At 47.5% G+C, this 21,584-nt stretch overlaps 1 protein-coding gene across 1 annotated transcript; it reads right to left on the bottom strand.

Annotated features, from left to right (window-relative positions):
- Positions 1–510: 510 nt before the first annotated feature.
- Positions 511–3,385, bottom strand: LOC135572961 (proline-rich protein 36-like). Its single transcript, XM_065021954.1, has 2 exons — positions 3,346–3,385; positions 511–2,717 (listed from the first exon to the last, which is right to left on the bottom strand). Exons 1-2 carry the CDS (start codon positions 3,383–3,385, stop codon positions 511–513), a joined length of 2,247 nt encoding a protein of 748 aa, XP_064878026.1.
- Positions 3,386–21,584: the final 18,199 nt, after the last annotated feature.

Here is a 21,584-nt window from a genome sequence, read left to right as displayed (position 1 = left end):
TGAAGATCAGATGTCTCTGGGTTTCATTGAGCATGTCTGAAGATCAGATATCTCTGGGTTTGATTGAGCATGTCTGAAGATCAGATGTCTCTGGGTTTGATTGAGCATGTCTGAAGATCAGATGTCTCTGGGTTTGATTGAGCATGTCTGAAAATCAGATATCTCTGGGTTTGATTGAGCATGTCTGTCTGGCTACAGTGGTGTCCATCCATCCACATGTTCTGGTTGCATGCCAACTACATTTCTGTCAGACTGAATAACGTAAAGTGAGAGGTACTCAGGTACTCAATTCCTGTAAAATTTGATCACCCCCCAAATTCCATTGACCATAAAAAAAAGTACTATTTGTGGTAAGTTGATTTTAGGTTTCCACCCTAAGCTGCCACAATAGCTGTCGACAGTCAGTACAAACTGGCTTGATTTGTAAACTCATAAACCACACTATTGAGTCTCTAATGTCAGACTCTTACCATCCAACTTGGAGGGAGAGGCACTCAGGGTGCCAATTACCTAAACAGGGGAACAGCAGGGGGGACAGGGAACAGCAGGGGAACAGGGGAACTGCAGGGGGGTCAGGGGAACAGCAGGGGGGACAGGGGAACAGCAGGGGGGGACAGGGGAACAGCAGGGGGGGACAGGGGAACAGCAGGGGGGGGACAGGGGAACAGCAGGGGGACAGGGGAACAGCAGGGGGGGGACAGGGGAACAGCAGGACGGACAGGGGAGCAGCAGGGGGACAGGGGAGCAGCAGGGGGGGGCAGGGAGAGTGGGGGGACAGGGGAACAGCAGGGGGAACAGGGGAACAGCAGGGGGGTCAGGGGAACAGCAGGGGGGACAGGGGAACAGCAGGGGGGGACAGGGGAACAGCAGGACGGACAGGGGAGCAGCAGGGGGACAGGGGAGCAGCAGGGGGGCAGGGGAGCAGGGACAGGGGAACAGCAGGACGGACAGGGGAGCAGCAGGGGGGACAGGGGAGCAGCAGGGGGGGCAGGGAGAGTGGGGGACAGGGGAACAGCAGGGGGGACAGGGGAACAGCAGGGGGACAGGGGAGCAGCAGGGGGACAGGGAGAGTGGGGGGGTCAGGGGAACAGCAGTGGGGACGGGGAGCAGCAGGGGGGACAGGGGAACAGCAGGGGGACAGGGAGAGTGGGGGGGGGGAGCAGGGGGAGTGGGGGGGACAGGGGAACAGCAGAGGGGACAGGGAGAATGGGGGGAACAGCAGGGGGGACAGGGCAACAGCAGGGGGAAAGGGGAACAGCAGGGGGAAAGGGGAACAGCAGAGGGGAAAGGGAGAGTGGGGGGACAGGGGAGCAGAAGGGGGACAGGGGAGCAGCAGAGGGGGAAAGGGAGGGTGGGGGGACAGGGGAAAAGCAGTGGGGACAGGGGAGTAGCAGGGGGACAGGGGAGAAGCAGGGGGACAGGCGAGCAGCAGGGGGAGACAGGAAGAGTGGGGGGGACAGGGGAGCAGCAGAGGGGACAGGGAGAATGGGGGGGCCAGGGGAGTAGCAGGGGGACATGGAGAGTGTGGGGGACAGGGGAGTAGCAGGGGGCAGGGGAGTAGCAGTGGGGACAGGGGAGCAGCAGGGGGACAGGGGGCAGCAGGGGGGACAGGGAGCAGCAGGGGGGGACAGGGAGAGTGGGGGGAGCAGCAGGGGCGATAGTGAGAGTGGGGGGACAGGGAGATTGGGGGAGACAGAGGGAGTAGCAGGGGGAGACAGAGGGAGTAGCAGGGGAGACAGAGGGAGTAGCAGGGGGAGACAGCAGGAGTAGCAGGAGGGTACAGAGGGAGTAGCAGGAGGGAGACAGCAGGAGTAGCAGGGGAGACAGCAGGAGTAGCAGGGGGGACAGGGGAAGTAGCAGGGGGAGACAGAGGGAGTAGCAGGGGGTACAGAGGGAGTAGCAGGGGGTACAGAGGGGGTAGCAGGGGGAGACAGAGGGAGTAGCAGGAGGGAGACAGGGGGGAGTAGCAGGGGGACAGGGGAGCAGCAGTGGGGACAGGGGAGCAGCAGGGGGACAGGGGAACAGCAGGGGGACAGGGAGAGTGGGGGACAGGGGAACAGCAGGGGGGACAGGGAGAGTGGGGGGACAGGGGAACAGCAGGGGGACAGGGAGAGTGGGGGGGACAGGGGAACAGCAGGGGGACAGGGAGAGTGGGGGGGACAGGGGAACAGCAGGGGGACAGGGGAGTAGCAGGGGGACAGGGGAGAAGCAGGGGGGACAGGGAGAGTTGGGGGACAGGGGAACAGCAGGGGGGACAGGGGAGTAGCAGGGGGGACAGGGAGAGTTGGGGGACAGGGGAACAGCAGTGGGGACAGGGGAGCAGCAGAGGGGGAAAGGGAGAGTGGGGGACAGGGAAGCAGCAGGGGGACAGGGAGAGTTGGGGGACAGGGGAACAGCAGGGGGGGACAGGTGAGTAGCAGGTGGGGGGACAGGTGAGTAGCAGGTGGGGGGACAGGGGAGTAGCAGGAGGGTGACAGAGGGAGTAGCAGGGGAGACAGAGGGAGTAGCAGGGGGAGACAGAGGGAGTAGCAGGGGAGACAGAGGGAGTAGCAGGGGAGACAGAGGGAGTAGGGGGGGTACAGGGGAGCAGCATGGGGAGACAGGGGGAGTAGCAGGGGGTACAGAGGGAGTAGCAGGAGGGAGACAGAGGGAGTAGCAGGAGGGAGACAGAGGGAGTAGCAGGGGGGACAGGGGAGGAGCAGGGGGAGACAGAGGGACTAGCAGGGGGGGACAGGGGGAATAAAGGGGGTGAAAATGCCATTGTATTGGTTTAAAGCGTAAATTCAAAATGTATTTTTTTCTCACCCATCTACACACAATACCCCGTAATGACATCACAATACCCCGTAATGACATCACAATACCCCGTAATGACATCACAATACCCCGTAATGACATAGTGAATGTTTGGAAATGTATTGAAAATGTATTGAAAATTAAACAGAAATATCTGCCGGGGTGGCAGGTAGCCTAGTGGTTAGAGACAGGTAGCCTAGTGGTTAGAGGCAGGTAGCCTAGTGGTTAGAGACAGGTAGCCTAGTGGTTAGAGGCAGGTAGCTTAGTGGTTAGAGGCAGGTAGCCTAGTGGTTAGAGGCAGGTAGCCTAGTGGTTAGAGGCAGGTAGCCTAGTGGTTAGAGACAGGTAGCCTAGTGGTTAGAGGTTGGGCCAGTAACCGAAAAGTTGGTAGATCAAATCCCCGAGCTGACAAGGTAAAATTCTGTTATTCTGCCCCTGAACAAGGCAGTTAACCCACTGTTCCTGTAAATAAGAATTTGTTCTTAACTGACTTGCTTAGTTAAATAAAGGATAAATATATACATTTTAAATCCACACCATTAGAATCACCTTTGGCAGCGATTACAGCTGAGTGTTTCTGGGTGAGCATTGCACACCTAGATTTGATCATATTTGCACATTATTCTTTTAAAATTCTTCAAGCTCCATGAAGTTGGTTGTTGATCATTGCTAGGAAAAAACTGCAACTCGGCCACTCAGGAACATTCACTGTCTTCTTGGTAAGCAACTCCAGTGTAGATTTGGCCTTGTGTTTTAGGTTATTGTCCTGCTGAAAGGTGAATTTAACTCCCAGTGTCTCGTGGAAAGCAGAATGAACCAAGTTTTCCTCTAGGGTTTTGCCTGTGCCCAGCTCCATTCCATTTATTTTTTTATCCTGAAAAACTCCAGTCTTTAACGACTACAAACATACCCATAACATGATTCAGCCAACACTATGCTTGAAAATATGGAGAGTGGTACTCAGTAATGTGTTATATTGGATTTGCCCCAAACATTACACTTTGTATTCAGGACAAAACGTTAATTGCTTTGCCAATTTTTTTCGCAGTATTATTTTAGTTGTGTGATGCAAACAGCATCCATGTTTTAAAATATTTTTATTCTGTAAAGGCTTTCTTCTTTTTACTGTATCAATTAGTATTGTGTAATAACTACAATGTTGTTGATCCTACAGCTGCACCATTGAGAGCATGGCTGCATCACCGCCTAGTATGGCAACTGCGCTGCATCCGACCGCAAGGCGCTACAGAGGGTAATGAGTACGGCCCAATGCATCACTGGGGCCAAGCTACCTGCCATCCAGGACCTCTATACCAGGCGGTGTCAGAGGAAGGCTCTAAAAATTGTCAAAGACTCGAGCCACCCAAGTCATAGACTGTCCTTCCTGCTACCACACGGCAAGCGGTACCAGAGCGCCAAGTCTAGGTCCAAAAGGCTCCTAAACAGCTTCTACCCCCAAGCCATGAGACTGCTGAACAGCTTCTACCTCCAAGCCATCAGACTGCTGAACAGCTTCTAACCCCAAGCCATCAGACTGCTGAACAGCTTCTAACCCCAAGCCATAAGACTGCTGAACAGCTTCTCCCCCCAAGCCATAAGACTGCTGAACAGCTTCTACCCCCCAAGCCGTCAGACTGCTGAACAGCTTCTACCCCCAAGCCATCAGACTGCTGAACAGCTTCTACCCCCAAGCCATCAGACTGCTGAACAGCTTCTACCCCCAAGCCATCAGACTGCTGAACAGCTTCTACCCCAAGCCATCAGACTGCTGAACAGCTTCTACCCCAAGCCATCAGACTGATGAACAGCTTCTACCCCCAAGCCATCAGACTGCTGAACAGCTTCTAGCCCCCAAGCCATCAGACTGCTGAACAGCTTCTACCCCAAGCCATCAGACTGCTGAACAGCTTCTACCCCCAAGCCATCAGACTGCTGAACAGCTTCTACCCCCAAGCCATCAGACTGCTGAACAGCTTCTACCCCCAAGCCATCAGACTGCTGAACAGTTCATCAAATGGCCACCCTGACTATTTACATTGACCTCCTTATTTTATTCTCATTGCTTGGTACTGACTCTCCTTCCAGGCTCGATGTACACTCACTGGACTCTAACCACACACACACACCTTCACACCCGTCACAAACTGCTGCTACTCTCTGTTTATTATCTATGCATGTTCACTTTACCTACATGTACATATTACCTTGACTTTGATTTGACCCCCAGTTCTCCTATCAGAGCCATTAAACTCTGCAACTGTTTTAAAGTCACCATTGGCCTCATGGTGAAATCCCTGAGCGGTTTCCTTCCTCCCCGGCAACTGAGTTAGGAAGGATGCCTGTATCATTGTAGTGACTGGGTGTATTGATACACCATCCAAAGTGTAATTAATAACTTCACCATCCTCAAAGGGATGTTCAATGTCTGCTTTTTCTTGACCCATCTACAAACATGTGCCGTTCTTTGCGAGGCGTTGAAAAACCTCCCTGGTCTTTGTTGTTGAATCCGTGTTTGAAATTCACTGCTCGACTGAGGGAACCTTACAGATGTATGTGTTGGTTACAAAGATGAGGTAGTCATTCAAAAAATTATGTTAAACACCATTATTGCACCTAGAGTGAGTCCATGCAACTTATCACGTGACTTGTTAAGCACATTTTTGCTATTGAACTTATTTAGGCTTGCAATAACAAAAGGTTTGAATAGTTATTGACTCAAGACATTTCAGCGTTTCATTTTTTTTATTTATCAGTAAAAATGTCTGAAAAAACATAATTCCACTTTGACATTATGGGGTATTGTGTGTAAGCCAGTAACACAAAAGCTAAATGTAATTCATTTTAAATTCAGGCAGTAACACAACAACATGGGAAAAAAGTCAAGGGGTATGAATACTTTCTGAAGGCTCTGTAAATACAGAGAGCGTTAATAAACGAAGCAAGCCTGAGAGGTTTATCCTACTCAGATACGTGGAAGTCTAACTGTAGTGTTGTGAGCCTGTCTGCTCATTACACCACAGAGCTCCAGTTCTTCTTCTAATGAGGATCTGGACAAATATGTATTTGATCTCTCAGAAGGAGGAGGTGGGGCATCCTCTCATAATGAGGAGAGAGAGAGAATGTATGAGAAAAGAGGTAATTATACTGGAAGGAGGGATGGATGGAGAGATGGATGAAGAAGGGATAGAGGAAGGAGGGGTAGAGGAAGGAGGGGTAGTCTAGATGATTAGAGGAAGGAAGAAGAGAAAGAGAGAGTTAAGGAGAGAGACCGAGTTAGAGATGGGATCGAGATTTAACGAGAAAGAGAGACGGTTAGAGAAAGGGATAGAGAAAGGAGGGGGAGAAAGAGTTAGAGAAAAAGGGATAGAGGAAGGAGGGGGAGAAAGAGTTAGAGAAAGAGGGATAGAGAAAGGAGGAGAAAGAGTTAGAGAAAGAGGGATAGAGAAAGAAGGGGGAGAGAAAGTTAGAGAAAGAGGGATAGAGAAAGGAGGAGGAGAAAGAGTTAGAGAAAGAGGGATAGAGAAAGGAGGAGGAGAAAGAGTTAGAGAAAGAGGGATAGAGAAAGAAGGGGGAGAAAGATTTAGAGAAAGAGGGATAGAGAAAGGAGGAGGAGAAAGAGTTAGAGAAAGAGGGATAGAGAAAGGAGGAGGAGAAAGAGTTAGAGAAAGAGGGATAGAGAAAGAAGGGGGAGAAAGAGTTAGAGAAAGAGGGATAGAGAAAGGAGGAGGAGAAAGAGTTAGAGAAAGAGGGATAGGGAAAGAAGGGGGAGAGAAAGTTAGAGAAAGAGGGATAGAGGAAGGAGGGAGTGAGTTAGAGAGAGTGTAATGATGCTGTATGAACTATGAAAGGATAGAGATGGATAAAGATAGTTATAGATGGATACTTTAAGAAAGGATGGAGAGTTAGAGAAAGAGGGATATAGGAAGGAGGGATAGATAGTTAGAGAAAGAGATGGATAAATGCAGAAAGGATAGAGATGGATATAGTGTGATAATGTATTTTCCCTCTGATTGGAAAGAGGGATAGAGTGATGGAGGGAGGGATAGTTCATTAAGTAGAGGGATAGAGAAAGGAGGGATATAGTTAGACAGAGAGTTTGATCATGTCTGTTCCTTCGAATTACAGTTGAAGTCGTAAGTTTACATACACTTAGGTTGGAGTCATTAAAATTTGTTTTTCAACCACTGCACACATTTCTTGTTAACAAACTATAATTTTGGCAAGTCGATTAGGACATCTACTTTGCCACAAGTAATTTTTCCAACAATTGTTTACAGACAGATTATTTCACGTATAATTCACTGTATCACAATTCAAGGCCTACCATCAAACTCATTGCTTGACATCATGGGAAAATCAAAATAAATCAACCAAGACCTCATACAAAAAAATTGTAGACCTCTACAAGTCTGGGTCATCCTTGGGAGCAATTTCCAAACGCCTCAAGGTACCACGTTCATCTGTACAAACAATAGTACGCAAGTATAAACACCATGGGAGCACACAGCCGTCATACCGCTCAGGAAGGAGACGCGTTCTGTCTCCTAGAGATGAACGTACTTTGGTGCGAAAAGTGCAAATCAATCCCAGAACAACAGCAAAGGACCTCGTGAAGATGTTGGAGGAAACAGGTACAAAAGTATCTATATCCACAGTAAAACGAGTTCTATATCGACATAACCTGAAAGGCCGCTCAGCAAGGAGGAAACCACTGCATCCAAACCGCCATAAAAAAGCCAGACTACAGTTTGCAACTGCACATGGGGACAAAGATCATACTTTTTGGAGAAATGTCCTCTGGTCTGATGAAACAAAAATAGATCTGTTTGGCTATAATAACCATCGTTATGGAGGAAAAAGGGGGAGGCTTGCAAGCCGAAGAACACCATCCCAACCGTGAAGCACGGGGGTGGCAGCATCATGTTGTGGGGGTGCTTTGCTGCAGGAGGGACTGGTGCACTTCACAAATGGGTCTTCCAAATGGATAATGACCCCAAGCATACTTCCAAAGTTGTGGCAAAATGGCTTAAGGACAACAAAGTCAAGGTATTGGAGTGGCCATCACAAAGCCCTGACCTCAATCCCATAGAACAAGGAGGCCTACAAACCTGACTCAGTTACATCATCTCTGCCAGGGGGAATGGGCCAAAATTCACCCAACTTATTGTGGGAAGCTTGTGGAAGGCTACCTGAAACGTTTGACCCAAGTTGAACAATTTAAAGGCAATGCTACCAAATACTAACTGAGTGTATGTAAATTTCTGACCCAATGGGAATGTGATAAAATAAATAAAAGCTTAACTAAAACATTCTCTCTACTATTATTCTGACATTTCACATTCTTAAAATAAAGTGGTGATCCTAACTGACCTAAGACAGGGATTTTTACCAGGATTAAATGTCAGGAATTGTGAAAAACTGAGTTTAAATGTATTTGGCCAAGGTGTATGTAAACATCCGACTTCAACTGTATATCAAATCCCACTAAAACGTCACTGAAACCAACTGGGATGGAGGAAGAAGACACAACTCTGACAATGCAGGTGGATTCACACATAGTAAATTGGTCAATTATTTCCTGTTTTGATGTAACAACATAACAAATGTAACGCGCACACACACACACACACACACACACATGCACACACACACACGTGCAAACACACACACGTGCAAACACACGCACACACACACACACGCACACATACATGCGCACACACGCACACACACACGCGCGCACACACACACACACACACACACACACACACACACACACACACACACAGTAGCTTATACATAATGACTCATATCCTGAGATGAGCAACATGAATGTGATTATGGATAGGAAGCCAGACGTGTTATGGTTATCCCATAAACGATCGTGTCACACTGAAACTTGATACTAATTGCCAATTTTCCACTGCACAGCAAGATGGCACATCCACACGCGCACCTGCACGCACACACAGCATGGAGATGAAATGCTGATACAATATTACAGAATTACACCCGTCAGAGGGAGAGTGGTCATATAATATCATAGTTATGGCAGCTAAAGCACTCCAATCCAAAATAATCTGATTTAGCATTTAGACTAGAATTCACTTGAAGTTACATTTGTTGTGAATGGTTTTCTAATGTTTCATTGAGTACTTGTGTATAGTATTACAAGCATGTTAAAGATTTGTTTTTAATAGTTGAGTTGAATGGTTATATAACAAGGCATAATGGACGTATTCATTCCACACTCAGAGCCTAATATAAGATCAGCATAACTTCTGAAAAGGAGGGACGGAACACAACAGATTGAACCACAAAGAGAGAGAGAGAGAGAGAAGGGGGAGAGAGGGAGAGGGAGAGAGGGGGAGGGAGAGAGAGAAGGGGGAGAGAGGGAGAGAGGGGGAGGGAGAGAGAGAAGGGGGAGAGAGGGAGAGAGGGGGAGGGAGAGAGAGAGAGAAAGAGGGAGAGAGAGAGAGGGGGAGGGAGAGAGAGAGAGGAGGAGAGAGAGAGAGAGAGAGAAAGAGGGAGAGGGAGAGAGGGGGAGGGAGAGAGAGAGAGGAGGGGAGAGAGAGAGAGAAAGAGAGAGAGGGGGAGAGGGAGAGAGAGGGGTGGGAGGAGAGAGAGAGGAGGGAGAGAGAGAGAGAGAGAGAAAGAGAGAGAGGGGGAGAGGGAGAGAGAGGGGTGGGAGGAGAGAGAGAAGAGAGAAAGGGGGGAGAGAGAGAGGGGGAGAGGGAGAGAGAGAGGGGGGGGAGAGGGGAGAGAGAGAGAGGGGGAGTGGGAGAGAGAGAGGGGGAGAGAGAGGGAGGGAGAGATCCAACCTGGAACTGAGTGAGTAATGTTTAGTCTGAAGGACTATTTTATTTCCAAAAGCCAAGAAGAAAAAAAATTACAATGATATATTTTACTTTATAAGGACTGAATGCTAAATTAAGGCTACCAAGTTTGATACAACTTCAATTAGCACTGACGTGTCAAGTGAGAGCTGCCAAAGCCCTTGAGCCCAACAATGGCAGGAGAGCCCCAACACAATGGAGAGGCCTGAGACGCACCCTCCTGCTGTTCAGAGGTCATTAAAATACAGTATCCTCTGGATGTAAAGAATAATAAGACATGAAAAGAGTACAAAATGAAGCTCTTTATGGAAAATCAAGAGACACTTTTTGCTGACTATTGTAAAATGAGAACATAAGCAACCTTATCTTCCATACAGACCATTCCCTGGCATGGCACAGTGCTATATTAACACACTACCCCTCTGTTAAGAGAGGGGGGTGTTACCGAGGGATGGAAACTCAGGATACTAGACAACGAGGTCTCTGAGTCAGCTAATATAAATCTCTATAAGTCTGGAACAGAATTGGTAATGGGAAACCACAAACAGTTTCAGCTGGACTTCCACCTAATCGAGGAAATAGCTCAACAGGAGAAGCTCTCTCTTGAGAAAGATACCCCCACCACGAGCGGGTCAGACCAGACCTCTTCATTACATAAACCCACAGATGAGCAACCCCAAGCGGAAAGTCAACCTCCCAGCACAGAGTACTACTCCCTCATTGAAATGAGGGATAAATTCACCCAGCTGGAGGTAAGGCAGGTGGAGCTGGAACAGCAGGTGATTACACTCCAGTCAGCACAGACCCAGACAACAGTCCAGCACAACAACACTCCCTTAACCAGACCCGGAGAGCTGGAGGTGGAGAGAGACATATCTGCACTCTGGACTCCAGTGAGACAACATTTACAGTAGAAGAACACAGCACTAGGGGGACAGCGTGTGACAGAGAACAACCCACTATAGAGAGGTAGCCACCCACACAGAGAAGCCAGCAGAACAGCCTACCTCAGACCCCGACAAAAGTCTCATCGCAACAACAGTTCAGTCCACCCCAGACCCCGAAAAAAGTCTCATCACAACAACAGATCAGTCCACCCCAGACCCTGTCAACAGATCAGTCCACCCCAGACCCTGATAACAGATCAGTCCACCCCAGACCCTGACCACAGATCAGTCCACCCCAGACCCTGACAACAGATCAGTCCACCCCAGACCCTGTCAACAGATCAGTCCACCCCAGACCCTGTCAACAGATCAGTCCACCCCAGACCCTGATAACAGATCAGTCCACCCCAGACCCTGACAACAGATCAGTCCACCCCAGACCCTGACCATAGTGTCGACAACACAACAACAGATCAGTCCACCTCAGACCCCGACAACAGATCAGTCCACCCCAGACCCTGACAACAGATCAGTCCAGCCCAGACCCTGACAACAGATCAGTCCACTCCTGACCCTGACAACAGATCAGTCCACCCCAGACCCTGACAACAGATCAGTCCACCCCAGACCCTGAAAAACAGATCGATCAGTCCACCCCAGACCCTGAAAAACAGATCAGTCCACCCCAGACCCTGACAAACAGATCAGTCCACCCCAAACCCTGACAACAGATCAGTCCACCCCAGACCCTGACAACAGATCAGTCCACCCCAGACCCTGACAACAGATCAGTCCAGCCCCTGACAACAGATCAGTCCACCCCAGACCCTGTCAACAGATCAGTCCACCCCAGACCCTGATAACAGATCAGTCCACCCCAGACCCTGACCACAGATCAGTCCACCCCAGACCCTGACAACAGATCAGTCCACCCCAGACCCTGTCAACAGATCAGTCCACCCCAGACCCTGTCAACAGATCAGTCCACCCCAGACCCTGACAACAGATCAGTCCACCCCAGACCCTGACCATAGTGTCGACAACACAACAACAGATCAGTCCACCTCAGACCCCGACAACAGATCAGTCCACCCCAGACCCTGACAACAGATCAGTCCAGCCCAGACCCTGACAACAGATCAGTCCACCCCTGACCCTGACAACAGATCAGTCCACCCAGACCCTGACAACAGATCAGTCCACCCCAGACCCTGAAAAACAGATCAGTCCACCCCAGACCCTGAAAAACAGATCAGTCCACCCCAGACCCTGACAAACAGATCAGTCCACCCCAAACCCTGACAACAGATCAGTCCACCCCAGACCCTGACAACAGATCAGTCCACCCCAGACCCTGACAACAGATCAGTCCACCCCAGACCCTGACAACAGATCAGTCCACCCCAGACCCTGACAACAGATCAGTCCACCCCAGACCGACAACAGATCAGTCCAGCCCAGACCCTGAAAAACAGATCAGTCCAGCCCCTGACAACAGATCAGTCCACCCCAGACCCTGACAACAGATCAGTCCACCCCAGACCCTGACAACAGATCAGTCCACCCCAGACCCTGACAACAGATCAGTCCACCCCAGACCCTGACAACAGATCAGTCCACCCCAGACCCTGACAACAGATCAGTCCACCCCAGACCCTGACAACAGATCAGTCCACCCCAGACCCTGACAACAGATCAGTCCAGCCCAGACCCTGAAAAACAGATCAGTCCAGCCCAGACCCTGAAAAACAGATCAGTCCACCCCAGACCCTGACAAACAGATCAGTCCACCCCAAACCCTGACAACAGATCAGTCCACCCCAGACCCTGACAACAGATCAGTCCACCCCAGACCCTGACAACAGATCAGTCCACCCCAGACCCTGACAACAGATCAGTCCACCCCAGACCCTGACCATAGTGTCGACAACAAGAAGAACAAGAACAAGAAGCCCAAGCCCAGGGGATCCCCTCTGAGCACCCCGCCTGTTGGCCACCCTGATAACCCTCCTGACAACCCCCCAACCCACTGAGGACATACAACAGACACTCCTTATGGTCTCTAACAGAAAACACATACAAGAAAATAAACTTTTTCCCAAACACAGAGTGTCATTCCCTCCCCCATATGCCCACCTAGGCACGACTATGAAAACATAATAATAATCATTTCTTGGATGTAGTACTGTAGGCTACTTTATCACTGACCTCAAACCAGTCTCTCAGAGCGTTCACAGCCTGCTGACACTCCTATCAGGTCACAGTCTACTTGAACAGAGCAATACTCAATCATGAGGCATCAAAGCCAAAGGAACTGAGTAACATTAAGAAATGCTATAGATGGAAGGAATGTAGTGTGGAAACCTACCAAAAAACTATTAGGGAATAACAAATTCAATCCCTTTCAGAAAACTTCCTGGACAAAATGTGTAACAGTGAAGGCGTAAACTTGGCAGTAGAAAATCTAAACAGTACATTTGATCTCTCAGCCTAACAAATCTAAACATTTCAAACAGAAAACCAAAGAAGATAAACAACAGTGACAAATGGTTTGATGAAGAATGCAAACATCTAAAAAAGAAATTGAGAAACCTGTCAGAGAGAGAGAGAGAGAGAGAGAGAGAGAGAGAGAGAGAGAGAGAGAGAGAGAGTGACTAGACATCTGGACACAGACTAATCTTTTTATGTATACACCAATATTTAAGATATTACTAAATATATCCTCAGTTTCATCCTGGATCAATATGACCTTTTACAGCCACCTTGGGAAATACATAAAACGTTTGGTCTGTGTTTCCGATTTAGAATTCATGATTAATAATATTCAGATCAACGACCTTGATCTGAATATCAAGGAATCAAAACATTCAGCTAAAAGGTTAAAGGTTTCGAACACAGTTGAAGCTGAGAGCTGTAAATCCTGATGATTTATTTTCATAATCTTCTGGAATTTGTAGCACTGACTGTACGTTGCTATGAATAAGTGTCTGTCAAATGACTAAAATGTAACATGTAAAATGCTAAACACAAACACATGAACAAAAATATAAATGCAACATGCAACCATTTCAAAGACTTTACTGAGTTACAGCTCATATAAGGAAATCAGCCAATTGAAATGAATAAATTAAGCACTTATCAATGGATTTCACATGACTGGGAATACAGATATGCATATGTTGGTCACAGACACCTCAATAAAAGGTAGGGAAGTGGATCAGAAAACCAGTCAGTATCTGGTGTGACCAGCATCTCTTTGGCATAGAGTTGATCAGGCTATTGATTGTGGCCTGTGGAATGTTGTTCCTCTCCTCGTCAATGGCTTTTTTTCTGGATATTGGCAGGAACTGGAACAAGCTGTCGTACCTGTTGATCCAGAGCATCCCACACATACTCAATGGGTGACATGTCTGGTGAGTATGCAGGCCATGGAAGAACTGGGACATTTTCAGCTTCCGGGAATTGCGTACAGATTCTTGCCACATGGGGCAGTGCATTATCATGATGAAACATGAGGTGATGGCAGTGGGTGAATGGCACGACAATGGTACTCGAGATCTTATCACGGTATCTCTTCGCATTCAAATTGCCATTCTTAAATGAAATTGTGTTAATTGTCTGTAACTTATGCCCATACCACCATGTGGCACTCTGTTCACAACGTTCACATCATCAAACCGCTTCGACCACATGACGTCATACACGCTCTCTGCCATCTGCCCGGTACAGTTGAAACCGGTATTCATCCGTAAAGAGAACACTTCTCCAGCGGCCGTAGGTGAGCATTTGCCCACTGCAGTCAGTTATGATGCCGAACTGCAGTCAAGTCAAGACCCTGGTGAGGATGACGAGCAGATCAGCTTGCCTTCCGTAAGGCAATCAAACAGGCAAAACGTCAGTACAGACACAAAGTGGTGTCGCAATTCAATGGCTCAGACACGAGACATATGTGGCAGGGACTCCAGACATGGATTATAAAGGGACCCCAACGTTTTTCTCCCAAACAAACTAAACACCTTCTTCACCAGCTTTGAGGATAACACAATATCGCCGACATGGGCCGCTCCCGAGGACTCTGAACTCTCGTTCTCCATGGCCGACATGAGTAAGACATTTAAGTGTGTTAACCCTCACAAGGCTTCCGGCCCTGGCAGCATCCTTAGCTGCGTCCTGTCGTGGAAATTTCCTGTATTACCAAATCATGAGAGACCAAACCACACACAAGTCAGAGTTATCATAAAGTGCATCTTTAATTATATGAGCTTCACCATAGCCCTGTGACTCTCAGATCAATTCAGTGTCTATAAAATAATTATCTGAGAGTGCTTACATATTGGCAACTGAGATCCTTTATAGCAAAGACACACAGAGCCAGACAGCATTGGCTATAAATTATCGTTCAGTTTGGTCTCCTAAACTAAGTTCTTATCTCGTTCTTGGTACCACTTAGAACCAAAAACATTACCTCATCCAATGGCATATATCAAATACACCCCCTCCTGGACTAGATCAGAAAAGACAGTGAGCCTCTTAGGTCATATACTAACTCAACCTCAGAGGGGACATGTAAATAGTTAGACACATTTCCATAAGAAGACAAGCCTAACCTCTCCCCAATTCAGTGTGATGCCTTTTCCCATTTAAGCATACTTAGGAAAATGAATAAAACATCTTATTTATAAATGTTACCTAAAGGATTCTGATTCTGCTACCACAGTCCTCAGAGCAATGCACAGATCAGCTGGCTGGAGTGTTTATGGACATACTCAATCTCTCCAAATCCCAGTCTGTTGTCCCCACATGCTTCAAGATGGCTACCATTGTTCCTGTACCCAAGAAAGCAAAGGTAACTGAATTAAATTACTATCGCCCCGTAGAACTCACGTATGTCATCATGAAGTGCTTTGAGAGGCTAGTTAAGGATCATATCACCTTTACCTTAACTGACACCCTAGACCCACTGCAATTTGCATACCACCCCAATAGATCCACAGACGATGCAATCGTCATCACACTGAATCTGCCCTATCCCATCTGGACAAAAGGAATACCTATGTAAGTGTGCTGTTCATTGACTATAGCTCAGCTTTCAACACCATAGTACTCTCCAAGCTCATCATTAAGCTTGAGGCCTTGGGTCTGAACCCCGCCCTGTGCAACTGGGTCCTGGACTTCTTGACGGGCCTCCCCCAGATGGTGGAGGTAGGAAACAACACCCCCTCTTCGCTGACCCTCAACACTAAAAAGAATGAGATAGCCTACAGGGAAGAGTTGAGGGCCCTGGTGGAGTGGTGCCAGGACAATAACCTCTCCCTCAACGTCAACAACTCGAAGGAGCTGACCGTGGACTTCAGGAGGTAGCAGAGGGAACACGCCCCCATCCACATTAACGGGGCCGCAGTGGAGAAACTCAAAAGCTTCAAGATCCTTGGCATAAACATTACCGACAATCTGAAATGGTCCACCCACACAGACAGTGTGGTGAAGAAGGTGCAACAGCGCCTCTTCAACCTCAGGAGGATGAATAAATTTGGCTTGGCCCCTAAGACCCTCACAAACTTTTACAGATGCCTCGTTGAGAATATCCTGAAGGGCTTTATCACCACCTGGTACGGCACCGTCCCCAACCGCAGGGCTTTCCGGAGGGGGGTGCGGTCAGCCCAACACATCACTGGGAGAACACTGCCTGCCCTTCAGGAAATGTACAGCACCCGGTGTCACAGGAAGGCCACGAATATCATCAAGGACATCAACCACCCGAGCCACGGCCTGTACAGAGAGATCCTCGAAGAAATCCTGCTCCAGAACACTCAGGACCTCAGACTCGGGCAAAGGTTCACCTCCCAACAGGACAGCAACCCTACATACACAGCCAAGACAACGCAGTACTGGCTTCGGGACAAGTCAGCAGCGTAGCCTAGTGGTTAGAGTGTTGGACTAGTAACCGGAAGTTTGCAAGATCATATCCCCGAGCCGACAAGGTACAAATCTGTCCTTCTACCCCTGAACAAGCAGTTAACCCACTGTTCCTAGGCCATCATTGAAAATAAGAATTTGTTCTTAACTTACTTGCCTAGTTAAATAAATATCTGGCAGACTGATATCATGATGATTTGATTTGAACTTGCCTAGTGAAATAATGGTTAAACAAAAGCAAACCAACCGGATGGGTCAAAATAACACAATATTTACACAGGGTAGACATGGGCATGGTTATTAGAATATTTACAAAGAAATAAAGGCTCATTTTAATGAAATGTCTTGGTCTTAAATGAAATACAATGATCTATGTGACCTTGTTACATAGAAGGATAGACCATGATATTAGACATTTTAATGAAAGTGAGTGCGCCCTATAAAAAATATGTACTGGTAGCCTACCCACATTCCATGCTTGTAGATAGTTATTATTAAAAGCAACTACCGTCAGAGGCTACATGTGTAGCAAGTGAAGTAAGAGATTTCTAATCAATGCAAAATGGAATTACAATTACGGGATTAAGTTGGCAAAATGAAAAGGAGTTGACTACAATGATCATCCAACAGGCTGTTGTTTAATATGAACAGAGTTGTTGTGGACAAGGACCGGTGAGCGCAGCAAAAGAGCCTCAATTAGCTCTGATAAGTTAGTTAGCCAGCTAGCTAAAGTAACTGGCTAGCTTCCTTACATCGAATTGATGCAGTCTCTCTCTCTCTCCTTCTCCTCCCCCTCCTCCTCACGCGCCCCTCCTCCCCACGCGCCCCACCTCCTCACGCGCCCCACCTCCTCACGCGCCCCTCCTCCTCACGCGCCCCTCCTCCCCACGCGCCCCTCCTCCCCACGCGCCACTCCTCCTCACGCGCCCCTCCTCCCCACGCGCCCCTCCTCACGCGCCCCTCCTCCTCACGCGCCCCTCCTCCTCACGCGCCCCTCCTCCTCACGCGCCCCTCCTCACGCGCCCCTCCTCCAGAAATGTATGATATTAGACGAATAGTGAAATCATTTCAAATGTCCATTCCAAGCGCTGGGTTACCAAATGACCCATATTGGGTTGTTTTGAACCCAGCATTTGAAAGAAAAATAACAACAACATACTGTTGATTAGATTTAAATTAAGCTTTGCCTTCAATTGCCATTGATTAGATTTAAATGAAGCTTTGCCTTCAATTGCCATTGAAGCATAAAGTCAACACCTGTGCATTCAGGGAAACATTAAACAATTCGCTGACTGCCAGCCATTCATTTTCTCATTATCTAAATACAACAGAATTACTGCCATTCATCAAATGAAAAGATATCATAAATCATATTCCAGATGGGATCTGAAATCAAAAGTAAACACCAAACTTGTTGTATGAATAAATGAATGAATAAACGTGTCACAGACAGGCCGTTGCAAAAAAAGGGAGATTTAATGTAGTTTCTTACATGGCCCTCAGACTGAAAACAACAAACACATCTGTGTACGGATGGCAGAGAAGGGCATCCTCATGGAGACACCGTCTCACATGTTCTCCCAGGCCCAGAACCCAGGAGTCTTGAAGGCCCAACCCATAGCACCCAAATAAACTCATCACGTGATCAGCGATAGAGGGACAAAATGACATCACATATTCTCATTTACACTACTTACTTAAGAATAACGGATCATGGTGTTGAAAGTGATGAAAGTATGCATATAACTATAAATAGATTAAATATGGATTATGATACTGGATAAACACAAACACATCCATACTTCAACTCTCTCACACTTAGCCTTCCCTTCTAGACAGAGATGGAAAGACCCCCCTTGAAGGCCTCCCTTCACAGAATGAGCCATGCATTCAGAAGGTGTTTTGAGTGCACCAATTTGAAAGAATTCCATAATAAGGTAATTTTCATAATGTCCTACTCTATGTTTGAACTGGTAGATCATGCCGGATGATTCCGGCACCGACAGAGATTGCCGCCTCGCTTCGCGTTCCTAGGAAACTATGCAGTACTTTGTTTTTTTACGTGTTATTTCTTACATTGGTACCCCAGGTAATCTTAGATTTCATTACATACAGTCGGGAGGAACTACTGGATATAAGAGCAACGTCAACTCACCATCATTATGACCAGGAATACGACTTTCCCAAGCGGATCCTCTGTTTTGCCCACCACCCAGGACAATGGATCGGATCCCAGCTGGCGAACCAAAACAACGACCCTGTAAAAGGGGCAAACGAAGCGGTCTTCTGGACAGGCTCCGGAGACGGGCACATCGCGCACCACTCCCTAGCATACTACTCGCCAATGTCTCTTGACAACAAGCAAGGGTAGCATTCCAGAGAGACATCAGAGACTGTAACGTTCTTTGCTTCACGGAAACATGGCTCACTCGAGACACGCTATCGGAGTTGGTACAGCCAGCTGGTTTCTTCACACATCGCGCCGACAGAAACAAGCATCTTTCTGGTAAGAAGAAGAGGGGGGGTATGTCTTATGATTAACGAGACGTGGTGTGATCATAACAACACACAGGAACTCAAGTCCTTCTGTTCACCTGACCTAGAATTCCTCACAATCAAATGTCGACCGCATTATCTACCAAGAGAATTCTCTTCGATTATAATCACAGCCGTATATATTCCCCCCCAAGCAGACACATCGATGGCCCTGAACAAACTTTATTTGACTCTATGTAAACTGGAAACCACAAATCCTGAGGCTGCATTCATTGCAGCTGGGGATTTTAACAAGGCTAATCTGAAAACAAGACTCCCTAAATTCTATCAGCATATCGATTGTGCAACCAGGGCTGGTAAAACCCTGGATCATTGTTATTCTAACTTCTGCGACGCATATAAGGCCCTCCTTTCGGAAAAGCTGACCACGACTTCATTTTGTTGCTCACAGCCTATAAACAGAGACTAAAACAGGAAGCTCCCGCGCTCAGGTCTGTTCAAAGCTGGTCCGACAAATCTGATTCCACGCTTCAAGACTGCTTCGATAACGTGGATTGGGATAGGTTCCGCATTGCGTCCAACAACAACATTGATGAATACACTGATTCGGTGAGCGAGTTCATTAGCAAGCGCATCGGCGATGTCGTACCCACAGCAACTATTAAAACATTCCACAAACCAGAAACCGTGGATTGATGGCAGCATTCGCGCGAAACTGAAAGCACAAACCACTGCCTTTAACCAGGGCAAGGTGACCTGAAACATGACCGAATACAAACAGTGTGGCTATTCCCTCCGCAAGGCAATCAAACAAGCTAAGCGTCAGTATAGAGACAAAGTAGAGTCACAATTCAACAACTCAGACACAAGAGGTATGTGGCAGGGTCTACAGTCAATCGCTGATTACAAAAAGAAAACCAGCCCCGTCGTGGACCAGGATGTCTTGCTCCCAGACAGACAAAATAACTTCTTTGCTCGCTTTGAGGACAATACAGTGCCACGCTACCAAAACCTGCGGACTCTCCTTCACTGCAGCCGACGTGAGTAAAACATTTAAACGTGTTAACCCTCGCAGGGCTGCAGGCCCAGACGAAATCCCCCAGCCGCGTCCTCAGAGCATGCGCAGACCAACTGGCTGGTGTGTTTACGGACATATTCAATCAATCCTTATCCCAGTCTGCTGTCCCCACATGCTTCAAGAGGGCCACCATTGTTCCTGTTCCCAAGAAAGCTAAGGTAAGTGAGCTAAACGACTACCGCCCCGTAGCCCTCACTTCCGTCATCATGAAGTGCTTTGAGAGACTAGTCAAGGACCATATCACCTCCACCCTACCTGACACCCTAGACCCACTCCAATTTGCTTAACCTCTTAAGTCGACCCTCTACTTTTTTGAACATTCTGTTAAAAATCGCGCAACATTTCAGCGCCCTGCTACTCATGCCAGGAATATAGTATATGCATTTGCTTAGTCTGTGTGGATAGAAAACACTCAGACGTTTATAAAACTGGTTAAATCACTGCTGTGGCTTTACCAGAACGGCATTTACATCGAAAAGCACAGGAAAAACTGATCACTGAAAATGGGAAAATATATCCATGCGCTACTTGAACCCATTGATAAAGGTGAACCACAATTAATTGACTGAGGTTGCAGTACCTACAGCTTCCACACGGTGTCTAGAGTCTTGTCATTTCCCTTCGAGTTTTTTCTTGGTCAAACACATGCAGGGCACCGTATCTCCTCAGGTCTAGGACCGGATATTTTCGTTGAGTTTCTAGCCGGACATTTTTCCAGACGGACAGCTAATGATCTTTACATCGCCTCCTGATGAATTTTATCGCTTATTAACGTTTACTAATACCTAAAGTTGCATTACAAACGTATTTCGAAGTGTTTTGTGAAAGTTTATCGTCGACTTTTTGAATTTTAAAAAATGACGTTACGTTTTGAAACGATGTTTTTTTCGTTTATCACACAGTCTACATATAACGATATCTAGGCTTTATATGGACCGATTTAATCGAAATAAAGACCCAAATAGTGTTTATGGGACATCTAGGAGTGCCAACAAAGAAGATGGTGAAAGGTAATGAATGTTTTCTATTTTATTGTGCGGTTTGTGTAACGCCGAAATGCTAATTATTTTGTTTACGTCCCCTGCGGGTCTTTTGGGGTGTTACATGCTATCAGATAATAGCTTCTCATGCTTTCGCCGAAAAGCATTTTAAAAATCTGACTTGTTGCCTGGATTCACAACGAGTGTAGCTTTAATTCGATACCCTGCATGTGTATTTTAATGAACTTTTGAGTTTTAACTAATACTATTAGTATTTAGCGTAGCGCATTTGCATTTCCAGAGCTCTAGTTGGGACGCAAGCGTCCCGAGTAGAAGCAAGAGGTTAACGCCCCAATAGGTCCACAGATGACGCAATCACAACCACACTGCATACTGCCCTAATCCATCTGGACAAGAGGAATACCTATGTGAGAATGCTGTTCATCGACTACAGCTCTGCATTTAACACCATAGTACCCTCCAAACTCGTCATCAAGCTCGAGGCCCTGGGTCTCGACCCCGCCCTGTGCAACTGGGTACTGGACTTCCTGACTGGTCACCCCCAGGTGGTGAGTGTAGGTAACAACATCTCCACCCC

The sequence above is a fragment of the Oncorhynchus nerka genome, linkage group LG2 (genome assembly GCF_034236695.1).
Source record: "Oncorhynchus nerka isolate Pitt River linkage group LG2, Oner_Uvic_2.0, whole genome shotgun sequence".
Taxonomy (NCBI): Eukaryota; Metazoa; Chordata; class Actinopteri; order Salmoniformes; family Salmonidae; genus Oncorhynchus; species Oncorhynchus nerka.
The sequence above is the reverse complement of the archived record's forward strand: the minus strand, read 5'-3'. Positions and strand labels throughout refer to the sequence as shown.